The 26,633-nt window shown below is 36.6% G+C and overlaps 1 protein-coding gene across 3 annotated transcripts in view; it reads left to right on the forward strand.

Moving 5' to 3' along the window:
- ATRNL1 (attractin like 1) overlaps window positions 1-26,633 on the forward strand; it is a 522,986-nt gene that overhangs the window by 125,013 nt on the left and 371,340 nt on the right. For all 3 annotated transcript variants that reach the window (XM_075107503.1, XM_075107501.1, XM_075107502.1), the window contains exons 16-19: window positions 2,987-3,200; window positions 4,854-5,042; window positions 9,731-9,949; window positions 14,550-14,687. In XM_075107503.1, the coding sequence (XP_074963604.1) occupies window positions 2,987-3,200; window positions 4,854-5,042; window positions 9,731-9,949; window positions 14,550-14,687 (760 nt within the window). The remainder of the gene's footprint in view (window positions 1-2,986; window positions 3,201-4,853; window positions 5,043-9,730; window positions 9,950-14,549; window positions 14,688-26,633) is intronic.

The following is a 26,633-nucleotide window of genomic DNA, read 5'->3' on the forward strand; positions in this document are numbered from 1 at the left end:
CTCATTTTTTAAGCCTGAAGAAGAAACTGGATTGGCATTCTTATTCAGCACCTTTGAAGTCCCTCAGTTGCTTCAAGTACTTTGAGACTCCCAGCTATTATGACTGAACCTTTCATCATTTTGAGAGATAAGGACTAGATTTATGCTTTTTTTGTGAAGAAATTGGTTTGATAGTCACAGCACACTGGTGGCTGCAGGTGCCACAAATGGAACTTCCTGTATTCTCTATTTACTGTTTGTTTTTCCCTGTTGGCTTTCATGCAGTGCAGCAGCACTCATTTTTGCTGATAAGCTTTGGTGATATCAATACGCAGTCTCTGCTATTGCCAGCAGTCTTCAGCTGTAGTCCACCACGTCATGGAATTAATGCCACATAATGGAATATGTGCTTTAAACATGTCCTTGGAGCATTTTGGTGGCCTACTTCTTAGCTATTTACCATATTTTAATCAGACATTAAAAAAAATGTTTTGGATAATCTCTTTCTGGCATCCTAACAACATGCCCACAGCAGCATAAGTGAGCCTGCAAGGCTTTGATGGTGTGTATTTGATAGCATGCTAATCAGCGTTCAGGTCTGTATTCTGATGTGTTACACGAGCAAAGAGCCAGAGATGGTACATATGGAATTTGAGATATCCGACATGATGACTGTAAGTTGTCCAGGTATTACAGCTATTAAGAATGATGATGACTATGATGTGTCTTGCTTTTGCTGGAAGTCTTTCATTTCAGGGGTGCTGCTTTTATCTCCTAAGGCTGCTCTGGCTTTCGTGACCCTCCCTGGGACTTCGGCATCATTAAAGGGGTTCTGAGACATTCTCCTGCTCAAATATAAGAACTTGTCTCCAAATGTCACTGCTGCACTGTCAGTTTTCGTTATTGGCCTGACATGCTTTTCACCATAGCTGGAACAGGATCTCTGTTTTCTATATACTGATGCTGAAGCCAAATTATTTGGCACTGCAATCGAAACAGTCAGTAATATGTTGAACATTCTTTTGGCTAGAATTCTTCAGCCCCAAAGTGTGCATTTAGGGTTGTTTTAGGTCTGTGTTCGTCAGCAATTTATCCTGCCTAAGCCCCTGACATTTTCATATGCGCCTGGTGTGCATGCTTAGCATTCTACAGAAAGATGTCTAGAGACATGCATAAATATCTAAGGTTTTCTGATGCATGTGGAGCATGGACATATACAGCAATCTAGGCACCTAACCATCAAATAAGACAACAGATATATTATCTACCACTTTCCAGATGCCAAGTTATACTTTTACTGCTTGGATCGTGTTCTTTCTAGTATCCAGAACATGGGAGCTCTCACAGACACCTGGAAAGTTGGTCACCTGAGGTCGCAATGAAGTTATGAAGTAAATACAAAAGTAAGATGCAAGAGTGGGCAGTAGCATTCTTGTTGGATGTTCTTGTTGCTGTTCAAGACTCTCCCAGAGTGCATCACTGCTTATGGAATGGAAGAATTTGTAGTTGCTTTCTGATTTAAGTCTATTCTTACATCTGTCTGTTAGTTGCTGTAGCAATTTTTGTTTAATGTAATGTTTTGTTTAATCATGCTCCCAACTGATAGGACAGAGGAAGAGGAGAGCATAGGGAGTACATTTAGGGAGGTCAGCTTATTAATAATAATAATCCTTCATATTTCTCTTTGATCTCGTGAGGTGGGGAAAAAAAGGAATGCTCTGATCAGGTGTAGATTTAAGAGCTCTGAAAGACTTTTTTCAGCTGTGGATTACACAAGAGTGACCAAAGAAAGATGCGAGGTCAAAGATGAAGGATCTCTCTGAGAGATGATGGTAGTGACTCCTGGTTCATTTATGAAATACCACATAGATCGTGAACCATGGCAGGTTCCCTTTGAGTATATTAGTCTTACGTACCTTGACTTGTAAATTAAATCAGTTGAGATCCTAATTCACAATCAGATCAACATCTCTCCTTAGGAGCTGATATCATCTTGTCCTTTGCCTGGTGCAGATAGCTGTGGTGTTCGGCTCTCTGGTATTCACCTGTCACAGCAGTAGTCTCTATGTCTCTACTCCTTATGCTTAAACCTGGATTAGTGAAAACTGCCTGCACAGAGATTACATGAGGAAATCTGTTTGGGTTTTGGTATCTTGAGATTTTTACAGTGATGGAAGCAAGAATGTATGTAGATTTATTCTGGAACAGGCAAAGGCCTTTATTCCTCAAAATCTGCATTTTCTCTTGGTACTTGTATAAAGACAACATGATAAAAATGAGTAGAATGTGTGTGATGTAATTTTACTGATACTTCCTAAATATTTTTTAAGAATTAATGCTTTTTATGTTTTTAGCCCAGGGTTTTTTTATACCTTATAAATCAATAATATAAATGTATTCAATGTGTATTTAATGGCATTGGAATTGTGGATGTACCACTTTCACCTGTCTCTGAATGGCTTAACGATGTTGATCAGTACCAGCATTACAAGTTTTAGAGGATGGAATATTTATCCTGTTTTTCTCCTGAACTTTGATTTCTATGAATTGCTGTTAACTTATGTTCCTTTTATTATCTATATTGGCCTAGCAATTAGTAATCAGTAGAGTAGCCACTGGGAAAAAAACAAACATTATGACCATTTGGCCTGGTTTCTGACTCTGTATCAAATAACAATAATCAGAACTGACTTTGAACAGAACAAACACAGATTTTTAGTAGAACAGAAGCATATAGTGGGAGGATTTTTTGGGTTTTTCTTTTGGTGGAGGGTTCAGCGAGGTAGAACCATTAAGATAAAAACTCCATGGACAATGACTGATATTATGAAGGAGAAAAGAACACAGTGAATTCTCTCAAAATGTGAAGTTGTTTCTGCTGAGCTATTCTTTGAAATGTTTTAAGCAAAACAAAACAAAACAAAAAAACCAAAAAAGAAAAACAAAACCACCAAACCAACCAACATTTTAACTAATTATCTCACATTTGTTTCATTCTGATTCGTAGAAAATTTCACCTTGGGTAGGTTTACGCAAGATCAACATCTCCTACTGGGGATGGGATGACATGTCTCCTTTTACAAATACAACTCTGCAGTGGCTTCCTGGAGAGCCAAATGACTCTGGCTTCTGTGCATATCTAGAAAGAGCAGAGGTGGCAGGTCTGAAAGCGAATCCATGCACTGCAATGGCAGATGGTCTTGTGTGTGAAAAACCTGTCGGTAAGCAATCTTTTATACTCAGTTACTGTTAGTGTCATGATTAGCAAGCTGTCTGGGTTTTCATTTGGCTAAGAGGGATTTTGGGACAATTTGGGTTAAATAATTTTTAAAAATGTACTTTTTAGAAAAACAGGGAGCTTTAATCTAGAAAACAAACAATATTCCTAAAGCAGCAAGTATTTATTTGTGAATTAGTTTACATGGCTTAGTTTGTATTACACCAGAAGTCTTAGAAGTTGCCTTTAAATCAGTAGTAGTCCGTTACAACAGTGATTGTAGCATGAAAGTGTCAATGAAGATATTCAGCACGGCTGATGTTTTCTTTCTGAAGCTCGCTGAACATCAGTGAGCATTTTAATGGTCTAAAAGACTGACAAAACCAAAATTCTTGTTTCTGTATTTTAGGTTTGTTTGTGTGTAAAGATTACTGTGGCAAATAGTGACCTGACAGTTAAAATTAGCATTTTCATGCTCTGGTTGTCCTATATTTCTCTTCATAGCTGTGAGATTGAACACATGATGTTCTTTAAATTTCCCCTTCAGTTTTGTCCATTGTCTGTGCAAAATTGGAAAACAGCTGCATTGTTGGTGTGTTGGGAACACGGCCTATCGGTCTAATGGTTTTGCTGTGAAATTGTCAGTTATTAATTTTAGTGTTTTTTTTTTTTTTTTATCTTGAGGTACTTCAAAGGCTGTAGAAGTCAAAGTACTTAAGCATTATAAGAACATTTTGATAGCTCAGCTGATTTTTGTTAGTTCTTTCTTTGTGCTTTTTATTAATTGCAAACCACAGCTTGAATACGTACATAGTAGGTCAAATCCAGGAACAGCCTTGGTTAAGTGATTTGGCAGACTGTATTAGCAGGTGAATAATGGCTTGAGAACTTGGCTGTATTGAATGTGAGTCAATAATATACAAAAAAGTGGCAATGCGTAGGAGAGCTTAATCCCGATGTTTCACAAGGTACTTCTGTGTGGAGAATATGGTGCTATCTACAATTTTGTGTTCCTACCTGAGAATTATTATACTCTTGCTCTTGTACACTTTACAGATTTATTTGAAAGCAAAGCAAAAAAGGTGGGAGTTAGGGTATACAAGTTCTTTTTGTGTGTTAGAACTTTTTGAGATGCCATACACCACTAACCCAGTCAAAATGTGGTCTCTAGTAGAGAAAAACAAACAAAAACCAACCAACAAAAAAAAACCCACCCAAACTTTTAGGGATAAATCATAAGGAGAATATTTGTTGCTCATATACTGTTAAACTAATGAGAACAATAGACTAGAACTCTACTGTACTTGCTATAGAAGCTTGAGGCTTATTTTGTCATGTACGTGCAAGTAACTAAGCTGACATCAGCAGGCAATGAATATTAAATTTACTATTTTAGTATATAGATAAAATTGCTGTGAAATTTTTTAAATGGGCTCTTTTAGAGCTCTAGTATGACTCATGCTGAGTATTACTTAATAATTTTTATGAAATATTACGTTTGTATATTGCACTCTAAATTTGGACTAAATTATTAATAGCTAATTAAGGAAGCGACCACTTTCACTTTAACAAGGATTTTTCTAATGGAACATATGATTAAAGAAAAAGGAGATTGCAGTTGTGTTAAAAATAATAAATGTTCATGGCTCTTTTCCAGTTAGTCCCAACCAGAATGCCAGACCCTGCAAAAAGCCGTGCTCCTTGCGAACAACGTGTTCTAACTGCACGAGTAATGGTATGGAATGTATGTGGTGTAGCAGTACAAAACGATGTGTTGACTCAAATGCCTATATAATCTCCTTCCCGTACGGACAGTGTCTAGAATGGCAAACTGCCACATGCTCCCGTGAGTATCTTAATGAATGTTCAACCTATTAAATACACTGTTGTATTTTTTTTTTTCTACTCAAAAGAGCATCCATATGAATAGGATTTAGCACATTCACTAAAGATAAAAATAATTTCAGGTTAATCATCTTATATAGCTACTAATGTGTATGTATTTTGTGTATGTGTATGTCTGTGTATGTGTTTGTGTATGTATTTTCTAGATACAGATAAAATATTGGTAATTCTTTTGTGATGAAACATATTTAGTCTTTTAAACCAGAGAGTAAAAAGGGTGTATTATTTTCAGACAAATTAAAAAACACCATGGTTCTTTGTGTGACCAGCTTTAGCGTGTCAAATAACGGCCGTGAGTTGGAACAAAATACTGTTGCAATTAGAGAAACAATATGCAGACTGTAGACTTATACCACATCTAGTTATTAAAAAAGGAGATAAGATGAGTTTTAAAGATTCTGATTTATTTTGCCAGTAGATTCAAAGTACATTTTCTTGGTATGCAAAGTTAAAAACAAGGCAGGTGAGTTCTGTGTCAAGCAGTGAAGGTGTTCCCCAGATGTTCCCTCTGGAAGCACATTTCATGAGGAATTGATACAATGCCTCTCTAGGAGAATAAGAAACCTACTCAGCGTACCTTTCAGTATACCATTCAGCTAAAGCTACTTGTTCCCAAGTCGGTAGTGACTGGAACATGTTAAGTTCAGCAACATGCAGTTCCAGCGATTATCGGTGTCATAATTCATGGAGCTGCTGGAACAAGCTGCTTAGTGCCTTAGATTCTTGTCTTGGTCATGGTTTCTTTAGAAAAATTCCTCAGTCACCGTCTTACGGAAGACTGGTTCTTAGTATTTTTACTGCCCTTCAAGATTTGAATAAAATAGTTCCTACCTGTAAAGGACTCTAATCCAAACTTAATGCAGGGGACTTCTCAAGTGTATGTTGAACTCTCATTATTGCTCTTCTCTGTGAAATTGTTTTTCTAGCTACTTGCAACTTCCTTTCCTTCTCCATAAGGGTCTTTTGATATTAGCAGCTCTGGAACATTTTATTTATGGATATGTTGTGGCAGGGTGGTTGATGTCCAACAAGAAGGAGCTTGCTTTAGGGTCATAATTGCTTTAGGATCTTGACTCCATTTAATAGATTATGGATGCAAATACAAAAGGTGGTTAGTTGCTTTCACCTAAGCCTCGGGAAAATATTAAGTAAAATAAGGTCCTGCCATATCTGTAATAGGAACCATTAATATATTACAATCTTAGAAGAAAAGAATGGCTGTATGTACCAGGCCACTATATATATCTGGGTTAAAGGAAAATAAGACATAGGAAAACTTTTCTTTTGGGTAAAATTTGCCAAGGATACTGGAACCTGCAGAGCCTGTATTCCTACTTTAGTAGAGATTCCTTCTTCATACTTAGTAATCACAAAATGTAATGAATCAGTTCAACTTTGACCTGTTCTGGTAAATTTTTATGCTTAGTAAATTTTGGATATTAACCCAGGTTCTGGTACCCCATGTCCTCTGAACTCAGCCATCAGCCCACGTTTGGTCTAAGAACAACGAACTAATAGGAACACTTAATCCCTTGTCCCATATATTTGGAATAATAATACTGTAATTATGTAAAGGCTTCTCTCTTGTAACAGTTCACTAAACTTTTTTTCACTCCTCTAAGGAATCAATTTTGCAACTTATAAAATATTGATAGTGAGTTGTCGCAGAAGATAAATAGATTGAAAGTTTGGAGATAATATAGACAGAATGGCACATGAATGATGCTTAGTTTTTTAAAATAGCATATGTTATTTCAGTCTGAACTTTTAATTCTGTTTTTGTGTTTGTGTAGTATTTGCACATCATACAGATTCAATTTGTTTGGGGAACACAAAAAATTGTTTTTAATTTAATTGAAATTTTTGTCAGATCTGTACAAATTTATATTCAATAAGGCAAATGGGATTTGCTGTATACCAGTTCATCACCATGTAAAGGCAGTTGTGTATGAAAATGTATTTTCTATTCAACAAATTAAAGAAAACCAAGATTCTTTGTCCATAAGCATTTTTTTTTTTGAGTTTAAGGCATTAGATATTTCACATTTAAACAAGAAAATGAATGTCCAAATAAAACATAGTTCAGATATTGTTTCAGTCTGGATGACTTGAAAATTTTATTAGGTAGATATATTCTTATTGCTGTGAGGTAATGAAGTATTAAGTTATTTCAAGGGGTGGGTAGTGTTTCTGCTTACTTGAATAATTGAATGTAACTATACCTTAACTATACCTTTTTTAAAAAAATGATTTTTATTTTGAATGATTGATTTTTGAGTTTTTGGATGTTTTTTTCTGAATGGAAGAAACCCAACTTCACACAAGCATGTGTGATTTATGAGGAAAATACAACAACTGAGACCTTCACATTTATTTTCACAACTTGGAATTAAAATGAAGAACACTGTTTTATTGGTTACATTTTGTCATTTTAATACCTGCTTGTGAAATCATTGTATTCTACTCTTCCTTACATCTTCCATCCATTATGACTTTTGATTGAATAGCTGACAGTTGAACAATCTTGGACCAACTCTAGAATTTCAAAGAAAAAAAAAATTCTGCTTGAATATCTCCTTCTTCCATAAAAAATAACTTCTCAGTTAGGTCTCTTCAGTTTTTCAGCTGAATGCCACTACAGAGAATATCTGAGGATTTTCATTTTTGGTTCTGTTTTATCTTCCATGAAGATAGTGCAGCTGAAACTTCAGAGCTGTTTTCTCCTACCTTTGTAAATAGCAGCATGAGAATTGTTCAGATCATTTACAGTGCATCTCTGAAAGGGCAAGCCAGCCAGTATAGAATGGTGGTCTTTAGTTTCTGTTGATCTTCTAATGTATTCAGAAAACAAAATTTGTATCATTTAGCTTCAGATCTGATGATGTTTGCTTTAAAATTGATTTGTCTCATGACTGACGTGGATTTCCAAGAACAGTTGAGCTCCTTTCCTCCTCCCCTCCCCCCCCCCCCCCCCCCCCCGCTTTTTCCATATTTGGGAAACTTAAAACATTTCCTCCAATTTGGATTCTTCCAAGCCTAATGATACAAGAGCTCATGCTCCAGCTTTCTGCACTATAAAAGTCGTTTTGAGGTTTAAAACTGCCTGTTTTCTTGGTATCTGCATGTATCTTTAGACTACTGAAGTATTTTGTCTCTGACAACTTTCATTACTTTTAAACAATAGTAATAGTTGCTGAGGTCAGAGTATCTAGCTTTATTCTGATGTCAGTTTATTTAATTAGAAATGAAATTGTTCTGTTTAGTATGGCTTTTATAGCATGGATTCAAGTATTGTCTTTGTGGAGTAGAGTGGTCCAGGTAGCTGCGACCATTAGTTGGATATAATGTCCTGGCTGCAGCTGAGCCAAATTGAGAGGTTGCACTCATGGAGAAGCCATTTGAGTGTCCTCCAAAACCCACCCCCCCAAGCTTTAAAATACTGTTGTTTTAAAAAGAAATGTAGACTATCTCTGGCTTCCTGGCAGGATCTTCCTGAAGTTTATGTATGTTTTTAAAGTTGTTTTATAAAATGTCTACAAAGTTAAAGTGAGAAAAGACAGGGACCCATAGTGATCCCTGTTCCAATGATTCTGATGTGAATTTGATTCCGTGTTACAGCATCCATTAAAAAAAATTAAGGTGTAACAGAAAAAGCTCAGATAAACTCGTGATCTCTAATGGTTTTCCTGAAGATACTAAACTGAAACTGTTAATTTGTTATTAATAAGACATGGCAGTAACTTCAGAATATGAGTTTTATTTGGTTCTAAACAGATTTCTTAAAAATGGTCTTCCTCATATTTTATGAGAAATCAACTTATTTAAAGAGTATAAAAGCGCTAGATGGAGTTTTGATATTTAGTATGCAAATTAAAAAATGAAACCTGATTTACTCTAATGGATGAGATTCTTAAGAGACAGGTCAATTAAATGGGATTGAATTATGACTGGTAGCTTAAGAATCCTTTTTTGGAAAGATGTGCAATATGCTAGCTTGTTACAAAAGTTCTATATAAGAAGGCTGAGTCATGTTTATACTTAGGTGCAGTCCCGGGATACTTCATACCCAAATAAAATTTTTGTTTGAATTTGAATTCTCACAGGTTTTGGATTACTATTACCGCTTTTTAATTACTTTTATCACAGTGTTTGTTGGAAGGACTGTTTACATCAGTAAAATTAATAATATACACATCCTATAATATATATTAATTATAAGCACAGAATATATATTTTATCATAGGATTTACTGAAGATGTGTAGTGTTATTGCTCTGCCTCATTATCTATATTTATTTGAAGTCTTTGTTGTTGCATTGTGGTGTAACAAACACCTGCTGTGTATTTTGTGGTCTCTGAAGAAGTACAACTTTTAAAGAAAATGGAGATATTCTTGCTAATGTTACTGAAATGTTTCAAATTTGCACAAGCAAAGAGAAATGCAAAATTGTTTCTTCGTCAACTGTTGTAAAATCCTAACATCTTATCTTAAAAAAACCCCAACCAAACAAACAAACAACCCCCACCCCCCACCCCCAAAAAAACCCAAACTAAAGAACAACTGAAACCCCAAACTAAAATGCAAAACAAAACCCATCCTTACATTTATATTGTATTCTGTGCAATAAAGCTCAAAACTGCTCTGGACTGAGGACCTGCGGACAGTGTTTGGAACAGCCCGGGTGCGGGTGGTGTAACGATCCCAGTAACACTGGAAAAGGACAATGCATGGAAGGATCATCAAGAGGCCCAATGAAGCCTGTCGGCATGCAGTCTCATGAAATGGTGCTGGATGCTAGTCTTTGTCCCAAAGAGAAAAATTACGAGTGGTCTTTCATCCAGTGTCCAGGTAAGGTTTGCTTACAGTCTTTCTCATATACGAAATACAAGGTATTTCTCTGTTTAAGTATACCAAATTAAAATAATTATTTTGAGTTTTACAAATAACGTTTGCATGAGATTTGTTTTTCTACAATATCTCCTAAATATGTGGTTTGTTAGTCTCTGTGTACTGAATGCGAATGTGCCCACTGTCATGCAGGTTCACGTGTGAAGTTTAATGCAAATAGTTAACCAAAATAGCCATTTATTTATAAATAAGTTTTCACCCATCCTATCCGTCTACTTTTTCAAATCCAGCTGTATGGATTTGCTTCAGCTTTTGCTTTCTTCTGACTTCTGTATTCACCAAGGAAGAGAGCAGCTGGGGAGAAATTACCTGTAGGCAACTGCTGATGGTCAGGAGCAGGGAATTCCTGCATCCACGCTCTGCATACAAAAGTCCGGCTGGCTGGGAGAATGCGGGGTGCCAAACACCTGAGCTGCGCCTCTGGTCTAACTTTTAGACATTTCAAACAAATAGAATGTATGCTTTTGTAGTTTCAAAGATGTCTAAATTTAACCCATACCAATATGATTATAGTATTTTAATTTTTAAGTTCATTGCGCAAGTAAGCAAGGCATTGGGTGTTTTAAGACAGAGGAAGCTGAGCTGGTACAGCCTCCTGTATGGAAATACTCAGATCCCGAAAGCAGCGTCATTGCAGCAGTGTAGTAGTGCAGGCAGATGAAAAGCACATGGAGGAATTTGACAGATCTCCAGTGGAAATTTCCAATAAATAATACGTTTTTAAAAAAAGCATGAGAACTCTTTTTTTTTTTTTTTTTTTTTTTTAATAAATGCTGTAATTGTGCTAAAGTTATTTTTCCAGCAAATGTACCTACTGCTGATAAACTTGGAATCTGGACCTTCTCTATGATCAAAGCTTTTATGGGTACATGCGGCTATGTTTTGTTTTGCTCTCCTGGGTACTATTTTCATCAACGTATTCTGTGTGTGTGCGCATATATATGTGTGTTTATATATATTTAAATGTAAGCATGTGTATCACTATATTATTTAGTAAGTAGACTCTCTGAAGAAAATTTTATTTTGGTAGCTTTTTTTAAACACATAAGTAGAGAGTAGATTTTTTCTTTTTAAGTTTTAGAATAACGAAGTGAAATGAAAAACCAAGTGAACCAAAAAGCTCCAAACCGTCTAACACTGTTTCCTGAACAAAGGAGCCCGTAGTAAATTTCTGGAAACAAGAGAATGACATTACATTTTATGGAAACGTCAATACTTACCTGTATTTTAACATACAGACTATGTTGATAGTAAGTACATTGTTAGACTTTCACTGCAATACGTAGTATCATCCACTGGTGAAACTGTAATGGAGATATATATACATATAGAGCCTGTCTACAATGTTTGAGATATAAGATTTCATCACCTTATTTGTTTAATATTTATTCTTCATGGATAAAATTCTGTATTCACTGTATGTTCTGACCAAGAATTCACAAGTTCCACTTTAATTTAAAAATCCACTAGTTTTATAAATTTGAGGCAAATCTTCCAGAAGTCATAGAACTAAAATTTCAATTCATGTGAAATTTCACTTTGATTGCTACAGCCTGTAGGTTTTGTTCCTAAGCTTTTGTTTTCATTGTCTTAAAATATTATCTGTAAGGGATTTTACTAACACAGTTGTTATTCTTAGCATAGCAGTAATTTGATGTACTTGAAATAAAATAGAATTGATACTAAATGTATATAAACATACTGAACAGTTTGTTTGGATGAAAATAAAAATGAACAGGTTATAGTATGTACTCTGAAGATTGTTCTGCCACACTGATGAACAGTTGCCTAACATTCAGATTCATTCATCTATGCATTTAGATTTCTTTGTAGTTCCTACCCATGCTCTTTATAGACCCTCTGGTAATTGTGTTGTTGATAAGTTTACTGGTCATTTTGATATGAATATATATTTTTTAATCAGATATGTATTTTAATGGAACTATGATTATAAATAAAATTGCAGATACCATATATCAAGAAAAAAAAAAGAAAAAGTAGTGTTGGGATTTTCTCTCGTGAGAAGAGCAGTTTAGGTAGGACGCAAGCCCAAGCTTGGCTATAAAGCCTAAAATTCTCCTCTGAAAAGCGGCGTAAATTGATTCTGTTTTGCTTAAAAGTGGTTGAAGTGTTTTTATACTAAACCCAGATTGCAATGCAGACACACTATTTATATATTTTTCCTATTATTAAGTGTTTCTTAAAACTATAATTATCAACATTTGTCAGCATCACCAACCATTTCAACACAGAGGTCAAAAGCAAATTAGACATATTAATTGCTTATCTCCAGGGTAGCCCCACTGAAGATTCAGCTAAATCACATTTGTATGTGTGAGGAAAAGTACTCTGCTGCTGCCAGTGAAGTACATTAAAATCACTTAAGGAAAAAATGTCTTTTAAAAATTTAATTCCCAACTCATATTTAAATGATTGTAACCGCTCCTCATTATTTTATTTTTTAATTCTTTAATACTGATGTCTTCAGTTTGATTGCACTCATCTGTATCAAAGAAAGCTGTTGAATTTTGCACTTCTGGCTTTTCTCTTTTCTCAGAGATACACATATTTTCAGGAAAATAAGCAAAAATCTATTATTATTTTAAAATGGTATGCCATGTCATTTGTAGATCGTATTGGCTTTATTGTATATATATATTTTTAAATTTGATTTAAAATCTCCTCCATTTTCTTCACTTTAACAAAATGTAAGAATTAAGAGCTATTATATATCACCAGTTAATATTATGACTTGCAGCAAACTAAAATTCACAATAAGAAAATTAAGGTTGCTTTCCTTTATCCTTTAAATTACAGCAAAATTGAAAAATACAAACCTAAGCATTAGAAAGAATGGAAAATTTATAAATGAATGACCTACTAGAGATTATCAGAAAGAAACATTTTCCCTACATTATGATACAGTCTTAATATGGCAATCTTACTTTAATAGAACACCTATTTAATGCGCTATCCTTTTTAACTTTTGGTTTATTGGGCTGCATTTTTTTTTCTTAACATTTATTTTAAGTCATTTACTGCATAATATGTACAAACAAAACTCAAAATGGAGCTGCAATTCATGGTATTTTTCATATAGCTTTTTCTGAGAAAGGCAACAAAAGTGCAGAATGGCAAACTGCCAGGAGGAAGATACCACAAAGTTGTCTAAAAATCAAGTATTCTTAGGAAGAAGAAAACTTGTAATTTCTAAGGAGATTTACTCAAGATAGTAGAAACTTTTTGTCTAGTAGTAAGAAATGTTTGTTACTTGTTTACAAGATTCTGTAGGCACAGCTACAGAAAAAGGAAGGGATTGTAACCTCGGGAGGTTTAATGGTTTATGAGCCAAGCCTGGCAATGACTGTAAAGTTTCTGAATTCTGAAACAGCTCTAAAAACTTCTAAATCATGTGGTGAGAATCTTGTTTTTCTTTTTTTTTTTTTCCCCTAGCCAAGACACCAGTCACTCTGACACTTAGATTAAGAATCCAAATTAAAAAAAAAAAAGAAAAACCAAACTAAACAGAATGATGTTACTGAGATAGCTGTCCTCGGCTGAGTCTTACCATTCGCCAGTAAGGCATCGACAGGTTTGATGTAGTCTGACATTTGACAAGCTGCTGTAATTGACAGATGGCTAATCTGCAGAGCACGATGAGCTCCGAGGCCCCACTCTACAGAGAAGTCATCCTTCAAAACCTCTTGGTTGTTCCGCTGAGTCCTGGCAGCAGGATCAGTGATTCTGGCAGAATTCATGTTGTGATTTTGCTGCAATAGTGATCAGTACTTTCTGAGTTTCTCCAAAACATGGAGCACTGGAGAGGAGGTGTGGAACAAAACCAGTGGTGTGTAGTGTTGTCTGACAGAAAGGAATTTTGTGCCTTTAGGGTCAGACATAAAAACTTTGGCAACAGGAGCCCAGTTTTTTTCACTTTCATCAAAGTCAACCGTAGTGAGGAGAGACTGGAGGTGTTTGATGTGGTCCTGATGTCCCTAAAACCAGTTAGTGTGCCAAAGCTAATGGGGGGATCAGAACTGTTAAAAATAAGATGATCTTTTTTTAATTTTTTGGTAAGTTCTCTCTCGCCAGTACATGTAAGTTGGAGTGCGAGTTGTTCATGTTCTCCATTACAGTAGCCTCTCAAAGGGTTCACAGCAGATTGTGCATATGTGTGGAGGTTTTCATTTAGTCTTGATGGCTTACATCCTCTTGACAGGTTCCTTAAGTGATTGGACAGCATTTTAAAGCTATGAGGACAGGTTTCAGTCATTCCCGTTGGCAAAAACCCCACCCTTTTTCACACACCTTACACTCGCATGTCACCACATAGTCAACTCCTGTGGTCTTTTGTCTGAATTCATGTATTGTCACAATGCTATTTTTAAGAGGTTCTGTGTCAAAGTACAAATATATGTGCTGGTCATTAGTCAGGATTAAACTTTTCAGAATTACATTCTACTGCAATTCTGTAATCACGTAGGAAAGATTTTGTTCCCGAGAGCAGTTTAGTAACGGCTTTTTAAATGTTTTATTCTAGCTTGCCAGTGTAATGGCCACAGCACCTGCATCAACAGTAATGTCTGTGATCAATGTAAAAACTTAACAACAGGAAAACAGTGTGAAACATGCATGCCGGGATATTATGGGGATCCCACAAATGGAGGACAGTGTACAGGTAAGTCGTTCTGCTGGGAGGGGGAAAAAAATGGAACCGACACTTTATGTAATATGAATTTAATGTAACGTGGAATTAACTTTCTTTAAAGGTTAAATGTTTATTTGATAATACAGATGAGTTGATCAGCTGAGTTAATGATTCAAAATCAGATTAGTGTTTTTAAGAGAAATGTTGCATTCAGAAGCATCACTTTGCAGTTGTCATTCAGCCTGGAAGTTCTAATAACAAGATGGTTATATAAAGGTGCTCTCCCAGTTAGGGAAAGGAGGAGAATAAAACTGTCCTTTGGGAGCAACACCTTAAATCCTGATATTCCAGAAAGGCATCATTTCACTCCATCTAAACAATCCTCTTAAAAGCAGTGAGAAGCTACTAAATGAATTTCAGTATCCACCATAATGTCTGATAGTACAGATTTGTATGGATCACAGCACGGCAGGGGTTGGAAGGCACCTCTGGAGCTCACCCCGTCCCACCCCTGCCTGAGCAGGCACACCCAGAGCAGGGGCACAGGAACGTGTCCAGGCGGGGGGTGAATGTCTCCAGGGAAGGGACCCCACAGCCTCTCTGGGCAGCCTGTGCCCCTGCTCTGGCACCCGCACAGGGAAGATTTTTTTTCTTCACGTTTAGATGGAACTTTCTGCATTCTAATTTGTGCCCGTTGCCCCTTGTCCTGTCGTTGGGCACCACTGAAGAGAGTCCAGTTCCATCCTCCTGACACCCGCCCTTCAGATATTTATAAGTATTGATAAGATCCCCCCATAGTCTTAAATATGTGATGCTAGTGGAAAACATGCATTTAACAGACCAATAGGTTTTATTCATGTGTAGATCAAACAGAAAAGCCTGGTATGCTGAGGACTGTAAGGTACCCATACCTGTTCAGTCTGTTTAGTTTTGTAATTGCTGCATTGGAGGATTCTTGCTGAAGTGAAAGAGAGAATGAAGTCTAATACTCCAGATGTTTTTTTGTTTATTGCTGTAGGGCTGCTTTTTTTCCTTGCATGGGTGATTTTAAAGTTGGCAGTAACTTCTTCCCTTATAACTAAATAGGGGAAGGGGGGATATATTAAATATGAAAAGTTATTCAAGTAGTTGAGATTGTGTCTAGGAGGGTGCTAGGAAGTTTTGTCCCGTGGCTTTTTCTTCTCTATTATTGATGTTTCTTTGACTGGACCTGTGCTTCTTAAGGAATATTTTATTCATTTAAAGTGTTCACTTGTTCCTCAGCACTTTAATGTGCAGTAGTCAATACATAAAGCTACACATCTGGTAAACTCACGCACGATATGTAGAAAGTGTGTTCAAGGGGATGGAAAGATTAATGTCTACCCCTATTGACAATTGCACATTTTGCTGGTGCTTTATGATGCTTTAAATAATTCTTAATAGTTCTCTTATTTCCTGAAGTTGACAAAATGTTCTTTTGCTGTCTATAGCACCTTTATGGCAAAATGATGTATTAATATAGCTTTTATTCTTCAGGGATACATTAGCTATCAACCAAATAAGCATTCCATCACCTCTAGTGAATTATGTGTAGTGCAATAATGGCTAAAATCAATTTATAAGACCAGGAAAATTATAAATTTTATGACTTGTTTTTTCAACCCTAGTCTGTAAGAGTACATCTTTTTATTGGTAGACATGATTTTAACAGGAGCTATTTAGACCAAAGAATGCTTTAAAAAATACAGATGATAATTATTTTGAGGCTTTATCTGCATTGGTATATTATATTTTGTAGTATAGACCCCATAAATCTGTTCAAGTCTTTAAGACATTTTGATGAATGTAGTCATTATAACTTTTAGATTTTCTTCAGTATCATGATTTTTGTTCCTGTGATGGAGGTGCCCAAATTGTGGGCCAGGGATTTCTGCAGGAAAAAAATACCAGTGATCTATGGATAATTTAAGAGGCTTTTGGAACCACAGTTGAGATCAGGCAGGGTGCAAATATAAAGTAAGAAAGAGATGGTTCTATTTTTTTATTATTTCTCTCCTTCATTGTGGTAATTCAATTCTTCTGGCAATGCAGAAAAAAATTTGAAAATAGCTGCAAATTAAAACTATAATTAAAGTAAAAACATAAGGAAAAATGTAAGTGGAAGAAAGGGCAACTCGGTCAGAAGCTGAACTTAAGTGTGACTGAAATTATAAGAAAACGAGACAGAAAATGGTACGGAATAGCCAATCAAAGGAAAAATCATGGAGAAGTGAAAGAAACCAGTCATCCTCATAGTCGTTTCTTGTATCACCCCTCTGTGCTGCTGTCAGCTGAGTTTCTGGCCGGACTCTACCAATGTTTCTTTCCTACTGAAACTCATTCTTCTGTACAGGGGTTGACTGCCTGAGCATATGGTGCATTTTTTCCTCAGACCTTCTCAGTGATTTCTGTCAGGATACAGACTGAAAACTTTATAAAGGAATGACAAGATAATGTCCATAACTCTTAAAATACATCTGTAATGCTCTAATGTTCTTCTATAACAAGTTGCTATAGTTACGAGGGTGTAACTTGGTTATGAATTGGAGAGTAGCTGGAGGTGGGAAAAGAGGTTGTACTCAATCTCTACAGTTCAGAGGCAAAGTGTTGTACGCTAGGAGAAAAACTACAAATTATTCTCTTAACATACTCATGATATAGCACACAAAACAATTTTCCCCCCAGTGTCGTGACAAAAGTACTTACATATTAAAGTACACGCATTATATATTCTGCTGCTGTGATATATATACTTACAGCTAAAATCTGACTTCCCAACTGTCGTGGTTTCAGCTGGGATAGAGTTAATTTTCTTCACTCTAGCTGGTATAGTGCTGTGCTTTGAAATTAGCATGGAAAAAAACCCTGTTGAGATAACACACAGATGTTTCGGCTGCTGCTGGGTAGCGCTTATACTAGTCAAGGACATGTCTAGCCTCCCATGCTCTGCTGGGTGCACAAGAAGCTGGGAGGGGAGGGGGCACAGCTAAGAGAGCGGATTCAAACTGACCAAAGGGATATTCCATATCATGTAACGTCATGCCCAGTATGTTACCTGGGAGGGGCTGGCCGGGGGAGGGAGGGAACAATCGCGGCTTGGGGACGGGCAGCGTCGGTCGGCGGGTGGTGAGCGGCTGTATCGTTCGTGTTTCTGCGTTTTTTTTCCCTGTTTTCCCTTTCCTTCCTTTTCCCTTTTATTATATTAACATTATTGTCATTATTATCATAATCATTTATCATCATCATTTTATTGTAATCATTAAACCATGCTTATCTCAACCCACAAGTTCTTTTGCTCGTCCAATTCTCTTCCCCATCCCACAGGGGTGGGGGGCGGGTGAGCGAGCGGCTGCGGGGTGTTCAGTTGCCAGCTGAGGCTGAACCACAACACCAACTTAGTCTGACTACCAGCTGGATTAGTTTATTCATTAGAACCTGGATCATCTTGAAAGGAGCATGAAATCCTGATCATAACAGGAGATGCATGGCAAGTCTTTCACTCCTCAGAATCTTTTTTTTTTTTTTCTCCTTAACTATGCCAATCCCTTCCTAAACCCTTTCTGTTTATAATTCCAGGAGGTCATTCAAAAAGCTCTGAAAGAAGCTGACTGTCCACCTCTGAGTCATCAATACTGTTCTGACCTTTGCCCAGGGAAAGGAAACTCTGTAGAAATATAACTATTTTCATTATTCTACTCTGGGAATAATGATGCCTTTACAACTGTCATCAGATAACCATTCATAGTGGTATTGCATAGTGTTATGCTATCAAACTACTATGGGATGACTAAGAGTTGTTGTAGGGAAAAAGGTATAAAGGTATAATTCATGTTTCAGAAGGTTTTGAATAGTTGTGATTAAAGAATAGATAAAAAAATTTGACTTCTCTGGAGTTTTGCTCACTATAACTGCTGACATTTCAATAGTGTTAAAACAAATGTAAGGACACACTTTGCATCCTAATATGGCTTAGTAGATGTGACAAACCTAAAAAGAAGGACAAAGAAAAGATGGAGGCATAATCACAGACTTGAAATGTGCGAAAGGAAGCTGAGGAGAGAGAATAATGATAAAGTGCCTTCCCCCACACCCCCACTTTGGTTGAGAAAGAAGTAATGGGATTACGTTGCAACACGAAAGATTTAGGTGGAATACAAGGAAAACTTACTCTGGTTAAACTGTGAAATAGATTTCCTAAAGACATTATGAAATCTGCATTATCGCCTACACTATATTTTTTAAAATTTTCAAACTTCTCTAGCTTTGGAAGAGGGCAGTGGACTAGCTGATTCCACATGTTCTTTTCCAGTCCTAATTTTCAGAAGATTCTTGGAATCTGAGATCTAGAATGCAGGGAGCTCTTGAGTAAAGATAAATATTCTGATTATATAAGATAATATTCTATGGATAGCAAAATGACTATGGATATTTGCCATACTATGAGTGCTTAATAAAGATGTTACTGTGGCGTTAAACAGCTCTCTTTCTAATGCAGGTTTATTCTGTGGTTTATTCTGGCTCTAGCTTATTTTTGTGTCAGAAGTGTGGTATGTTGGTTGTTGATGGGCAATAGTTTGACAATGATCATAATTTTTTTATCCTTAATTATTGTACTTTTTCTTCTTTAAAAAACATGCCTAATACCAATTATTCATTTAAATTCTGTCACTTGAAGTCACTTTTCTATATCAAGAATGAGAGTTAGAGTTTGTATTTTCGGTGTATACATGATCTTTATATTCAGTACTCCTAACATGTGACTTGCAGTCAAGATATATGTACTCCTTCAGTTCTTTATGCCATTTCATTTGACAAATATCTAGTTTGAATTATTTTTATATTGGATTTGTTGCTGCATTTTATACAAAAATCAGTAATAAATTGTAAACCCCTTTTATTTTATGTTAATGACTGAATTTTTATTAGTTACCTGTTCTTATATTAATTAAAAACGGTTTAAGGTAATTCTTATGGCTGATGTGAAACAGGAAGCCAAAATATAAAAGGAAATTAATTTGTTACCTTACATTATGATATATTTTTAGTTACACAAAAAGATTTGTGTTCTTGTTGGAAACAAATGATACACAGTGCACAAATTATTAAGCCCAGACCCTGTACATGTGCTTAAGATTTCTAAGTTAAAGCCCCTGTATGGCAACAAAATGTGTAACGTGATAGTACCATCTAAGTTGCCACACAAAGTTACAGCATCCTTTTTAAGAGTTGGCTTAATGTGCAAGAAAATAAGAGGGAAACCAAAGGTAAATTCTGAACATGAGGGAATAGAGTGCTCTAGCAAGGGACAGGTTTTGGGTTTCAGACCAAGCTCCTGTTCTGTTTACCCCCTTATCTGACTGGTTTTGGGTGAAAATGCAGGAGCAGCCCTTTGAGTGCTAAAAGCAATGCTGTCAGACTGTGCCAGAAATACTGACGAATAGGAGTAAAATCTCTTGTGATTTGACAGAATAAGGCGCACACACGCTCTGTATCACGGTGATGCTTAGGTGACAGAGATACACAGATCAGCCGCCTTTGCTTCTGAGCAGGTAAACCTAGGAAGCCGTGTAGTCTGAAATCATAGAATCACAGAATTGTTAAGGTTGGAAAAGACCCTTAAGATCATCGAGTCCAACCGCTAACCTATCACTGCCAAGTCCACCACTAAACCATATCCTCAAACACCACATCTACCCTTCTTTTAAATGTTGAAGAGTTGGAGGATATTCCAAATCACATAGATTTATTTTTTTAAAATTTTTTTAAAATTTCTACTCAAGTCCCACTTGAGGTACATTTTGAAGGTATGAATACAAAAATTCAGTTATAGGAAATTCATCATTAAGTATTGATGGATTTTGGAAACAAAGCAGCTCTAACTGATGGGAACATGTATTGGCTTGCTGTCTTGGTTGTTTCTCTTAGTGTTATATTTTCTTCATGTGACTGACATGTCTGGGAAATATGCAGCTGTTCTGTAGAAATTCTAGAAAAAAGTAGAGTACAGACTGCAGCGTAAAGTACCAGGAGAAGGCAGATGGGAGACTGCCTGGAACAATTTTGCATCATCTTGGCAACATTTTTAGCATTATTTTCAAACTGACTAATCATCTACTGAGTTGGGAACGCTAAAAAAATTTACCCTAGCTGCTTATCATCTTGTCATTTTCTTTATGCATGGTATTTTTAAAAATTATTCTTAAAATGTATGAGATGCCAGAAGAGAATTCTTTACAGTAACTTATGACACACACTGTGAATGTATAATATATTTTAAAATATGATCGCGTAAGCCCTTGGCTGCAGCGCAGTCTTTTTCATGAAGTGGTAACATCCCAAACAGCGTTCAGTTTTCCCATAATTGGACTACCCTCGCTGTTGCTTTGACAGTAGGAGTAAAACTGTGCGTACCAGCACAGCAGGAACATTGCATTTTAACTTGCACCGCGCTCTCTCTGAACAGCCTTAAAAGGCACAGTGTTGAAGACACTGATGACCATTCTGTAATGGCCTCCTACGAGATAGGCTGTATGTGTGAAGCTTTTTAAGCAAGTCTGTAGCATTTCTGTTGCCTTTATAGATCTGTCCCCTTCTCTGCTATCATACAGTTGGATGTTTTAAATAATAAAAGGCCACAACTTCCCCCCACATTTGATTTGTAATCATTCTGTTTGAAAATGTGAGGTTAATTGTTTACTGGAAACATTTAATTTTTTACCAGATCTTCAAACTATTAGCAAACGTGAACATGTTTCTAGTGAGCGTACACCATGTGGCACCAAGTCACTAGTGTCTGCTGCAGCAATGTCAGAGGTCTGGGTACCTTTTCTGTTCCTCCAGTATATAGAGTGTGAAGGACAGAATAAGTCTGAGCTTTTCTGCTATTCTTCTAAAACATTTGTCTCTGAGAGAGCGTGCCTTGTGCAGTGTCTGCTTCTTTTGCACATTGTGTAACTCAGTACTTTTCACCTATATTTAGATACGTGTGTGCATGTGCGTACACCTACACATACTACTCCCTGAATTTGTTCCACATGAATTTGTGCATCTACGCATTAGCCATCCAGCTTATATATATCTACAGTAAAGTGGCCCGTGATTTAAAAAAGATAAAAAGATAGGCATCAATAAAAGACTAAGTCGTTAGACTAGCTTTAGGGTACCTTGACTTAGGTACAGTTGACCCCAGCAATAATATGGTTGCCTAGATATATCTGTGGCTATTGCTGTTGGCTAAAAGAGGAAGAAATTAAACTTCTAAGTGACTTGTTGATACGTAAGGTATATCTTCAGTAACAGGAGGAAAATCCATGATGTTCAAACCTTGCTGCTCAAAGAATGTGATTATTCTGCTGGTAACTGACATCTGAGATGTGGGGGTTTTGAGGGAAGAGGCTGAGCATGGCAGAAGTCACTACTTCTGGTGTCTATGAAAGGCAGACATGAGAAAGATGTTAAACTCATCATGGCAGCTAACTGAAAATGGTCTCCTTGGGTTTTAGGTTCTATCTAACTTTGAAAGATGTCTACTGGGTAGGTTTACAGATAATTTTTCACTGGCACTGTTTCTAACATTTTTACCTATTCAGCAGTAACAACCTTCGTAACACGTTTTTGTCATGACAGCCCATGGAGAAACTGATATTGATTTGAAAACAGTGACACATACTGAGGCATTCAAGACCAGGCACTTCAAAACTTCTATTTATGTCCTGTTATTTTACAGGAATACAGCATCTATAATAGATTTGTGTAGTAGCTTTAGGCTCATCACATTTTGGTTCCACGCAACAGCCCTAAGGGAGGATAATGCCTATCTCTGAAAACCTTGCAAGAATTCTTCAAATTTGTATTTAAGTTACCACTAAGCTCCTGTCTTGTCAAGTGTTTAAACAGCGGTTTACAAGGGCGGGGTATCCTTTGCCTTCATATTCATTGGCTGGTTGAAGATCTTCAGTATGCAAAGTCGGAACAGTGTCTCATAACACCTTGAGCCAAGTAAATTTTTTTCTTTACAGGTTCATTATGAGTTGACCTCAGCTGGTACGAGTTATTCGTGCTATTTTTTTCTAGCTCTTTCCTTTGGCTCCTTTCACTATCGTGATTTACGAGTGTATCTATGTTTCTGTAGAAATGCATGCAAAAACTGCATGTGTTGTACAAGTAGCCTGCGGAGCTTTGTACAATAATTACTTCTCTGTTTCAGTAAGATGCTCTTTATGTTGTTTCACCCACTTCTGTTCAGTTGTGTCTCCTTTGCAAAGTGGAATTAACAGAGCTGGATGGGGAGGAGGCATGCTGCTGCCTGTGAGTGGCTCTGCAACACCATCAGTTTTGCCCTGACTTGCTGTGAAAGGGTTGATCCGGTGTTTGGATTCCACATATCTTTCTTGTTACACTACAGTTATCCATACTTTTGCCCTGGGTTGTAGCATGAAGCACTCCAGCACTAAGGCCATTCAAAATCCAAATGAAATGCAAGTGCATTCTATCATTTACATGATGTGCTGTGCTTTAAGGAAGTTGTTTACACCAGTGTTTTGAAGTCTGGCAACAAGTGCATTTCTGTGTAGAGTTCTAGAGTTTCCTTCCTCAGTTGGAAGGTGGTGTTTTCAATTGTTTACTAGAAAAACAAGCAAAGCTTTTCTCCCCTAAACACATTCAGTGGACTGAAAAGTTGTAAGTGCTAGTAGATGGACTATGAACTAATACGTGTTAGAGGATCACAGTAATGACTTCATACTGTGAGATCCAAAAAAGCATTTGATGACTGATGTGCAGCAATTTTGAACATTATGTGGCCAAATCAGAGACAAGAATAGTCAAAAATCTCCCACCAAACCCCCAAACAAAAAGTAAAAGCCCCAACCCACAACAGAAATCCCTTGCCTGATTATTCATTACAATTCTCACTTAGCATAAATGCTTGCGCTAATTTTTATAGCCCTTTTGCATCTTTCTTTTGTGCCTTTCTTTTGTGCCTTTATTATAAGGCTTTATGGTTGTATCCCTGTTACCTTGCACTTGATTTTAGATCTGACCTAAGTGAGCCAGATGTTCACTTCTGAACCGAGTAAATAAGCTTTTTCCAGAAGATTGAAGCATCTAGTAGTTTCTACTGGCACGTATCTAGCTACCGTTCTTGATGAACTAACCATCAAAGAACCTATTGCCTGAACGGATTTTGTACTCTGAAATGGGATGTTCTGTGCATATTGACTGAATTCTGTACGTAATATGCTTAGACTATCCATATATAAGGCCAGCATTAAGAGCACATGAACTGCAGTTAATTTTGTTTAAAATGAAGATGCTGGAAGGAGCAACCCACTTTCACATAAAATTTCATTATTAGTGCACCCGGGGTCATTTCCATCCTGACAACAAGCTGATTGAAAAGTGCACTTCCTTAGTCAGCTTAGACTAAACCTTCAGTAGTCAGAGCAGATTAAATCATTTGTTCTTTGGGAAATTAAGTGCCAAACTCCCGAACTTCTGAGGTGTCAAAATTCCAAAGCTGGAAGCCTGATGAACTCTGAAATCTCATTTGGTAACCTGCCCTTGAAGCTTTCCTGGCCTCTGATATCCATCACTGGTAACACTTCCAACATCTGTTAATAGCAGTTCTCTGTGGGGAACAGTCATACAGACTGTCATTTTGATGAAAATATGTAGGAATTATTATAAGCTGTGATAACCAAGGAAACAAAGAACACGATCTCCATAAGGACAATTAATTTATTTTTTATAAAATCTAAAAAAAATATATGCTTATAGTAGAACTTTTTTTTTAAAAAAAGCTAGCTTAAGTAGATATTCCTGTCTTTATTTGCATTAACTTTTTCTACTGCTATGATCATGAAGTGGTGACATGTGTCCAGAAGCACGTTTTTATTAGTCTGTTGGTTTTAATAGCACAAAAACTGCTGCTGTTAGCTATTCATCTTCGGTGAGCGATGACCTGATGTTTTGCTCATATCATGTATTTTTTAGAAAAAACAGGTGTTCACAGTCCAACTTAATATAACATAATGCATTTCTATAGAAAATGATTATATGAAGAAGGTAGAAATTTAAAAAAGAACATCTAAATGTTGTCTCTCAAGCAATCATCACTCTTTCCTACCATTGAGTCTGGCAGTCATATGAAATTGAAGTCTTAGTGAAGTCAGGTAAATTAAAAACAAGCTGGAATAAAACACTTCGGTAATAAATGGTATACAGACTGTTTCTAAGAGAATTTAAAAACTGCAGATTTCTGCCTTTTTCTTTATAAAATTCCTCTCTTGTATCTAAATTTTCAAAATAGGGAATGTGGTGTGTTCAGCCACACAAGTCTCATAATTAATAGAAGTTTCATTATTTTTGGTCAAGTTTAAGCCGTCTTGTAACTGATGTCTCTTGTGCCTGTCTGCTGGTGGCGATAGCAGCAGCAGTTTGTGCAGTAGGCAGGTGTGTGCGCGTGTGGTCCTGGGACGCAGCATAGGCGCATGAGGAAAATATCGTACAGAAGTAGTAAAAGATATTAATTGCAAGATGACACTAACAAGCCAAGAACACTTAGTTGCTAGTAGTTGGAAAACAGGACCCTGTTTTTAGCATGGAGACAAACTTAATCTCCTCCTCTGGTGTTACGTGGATACAGGCTTGGTGCTGCATTTAGCACAGGCAGGATACTGAGAGCTGGAAAGTTCTGGTGGGGATTACCTCTGCTACCCAGAAGGCAATTTCCACCCCTGTTTGCAAAGATATTTACTCTCTAAAATGTTCATTCCTGTACTTTTCATCCAGACTGTGCCTGTGCCACAACGCCTGGAGTTTGGATGCCTTTGTTCAGTGTTGTCCACAGAGGTCAGCACTTGCTGTGAAACTAACGAGGACAAAAACATAAGCTCTGTCACTCTGTAGAGTTTAGTTTATCAGTTTTTAATAGAAATATTAGAGTGATATTCATTCTTCAACTTGATATCAGCAAGTAGGTAAGTAGGTGAATGCTACTATTGTTGTAGACAGCTGTAAATTTGGCCTTTTATCTGCTACAGGGAATTTCTGCCTTGAAAAGGTTTCTGGTCCAAAATCTTGTATTCAGGGTCATTGAGTCCTATGTAAAGTAGGACTAAGGATGAGGACAGAGAGCTTTTACCTCTCACCTGCAGGAAAAACTAACAGAAATGTAGAAAGCATAAAGCAACCCAGTATCCTTTACTGGCAGTATAAACAGCAGCAAAAGCATTTCCTTCTGCATCTGCCTGAAGTATGGTACGCTTCATACTGTCTTCAGGTACTAAATATGGAAAAAAATTTAAACAAAACCACTTCCACTGTTTGTCTTGTACCTTGATTTCTAAGAAACACTGGGTGACAAGTTCATAGTAAGACTCTGTGATAAGAAGCTGCAATTTAAGATTATTCAGAAAAAGAAAAGCTCACATGTGGTGCTAAATTCCAACAGAAAACATGATTTTGTTTATCCTATACAAACAAAATAACCAAAGGTTTCAGCAAATGAGGGGGCTGTAAAGAAATCCCATTTTGCAGTACTGGTGGTGGGTTTTTGTTGTTTTTCTTCTTTATTTTCTTTAGTGTGTTGAGTAGAGATAATGACACCAATTGCTCTTTTTTTATGCAATACTTTATTATAGAATAAAACCACTTAATATTAACTAAAATGCTGGAATTTGTTTTTAGTAGTAGGTAGAGGGCTTCTTAGCACATACGAAATATAAAGAAAGGAGATAATAGCACAATAAGGTATTCAAGAAAAGCTTCATATTGCTTTTTGCAGGGAGATAGTTAGAATGGTTAGAATAAGCACTCTTTTTTTTAAAGAGGACCTTTTTCCCCAAAGGTGGTCTGAAAATTTATTTTGCTTCCTTTAGTGAATACTGTTTATTGAACAGTGTTCAAGTTAGTCTGAGTGAATAAAATGCCTGCACTTGGGCTTAGTTACAAACT

This window comes from Phalacrocorax aristotelis, chromosome 12, assembly GCF_949628215.1.
Source record: "Phalacrocorax aristotelis chromosome 12, bGulAri2.1, whole genome shotgun sequence".
Lineage (NCBI taxonomy): Eukaryota > Metazoa > Chordata > Aves > Suliformes > Phalacrocoracidae > Phalacrocorax > Phalacrocorax aristotelis.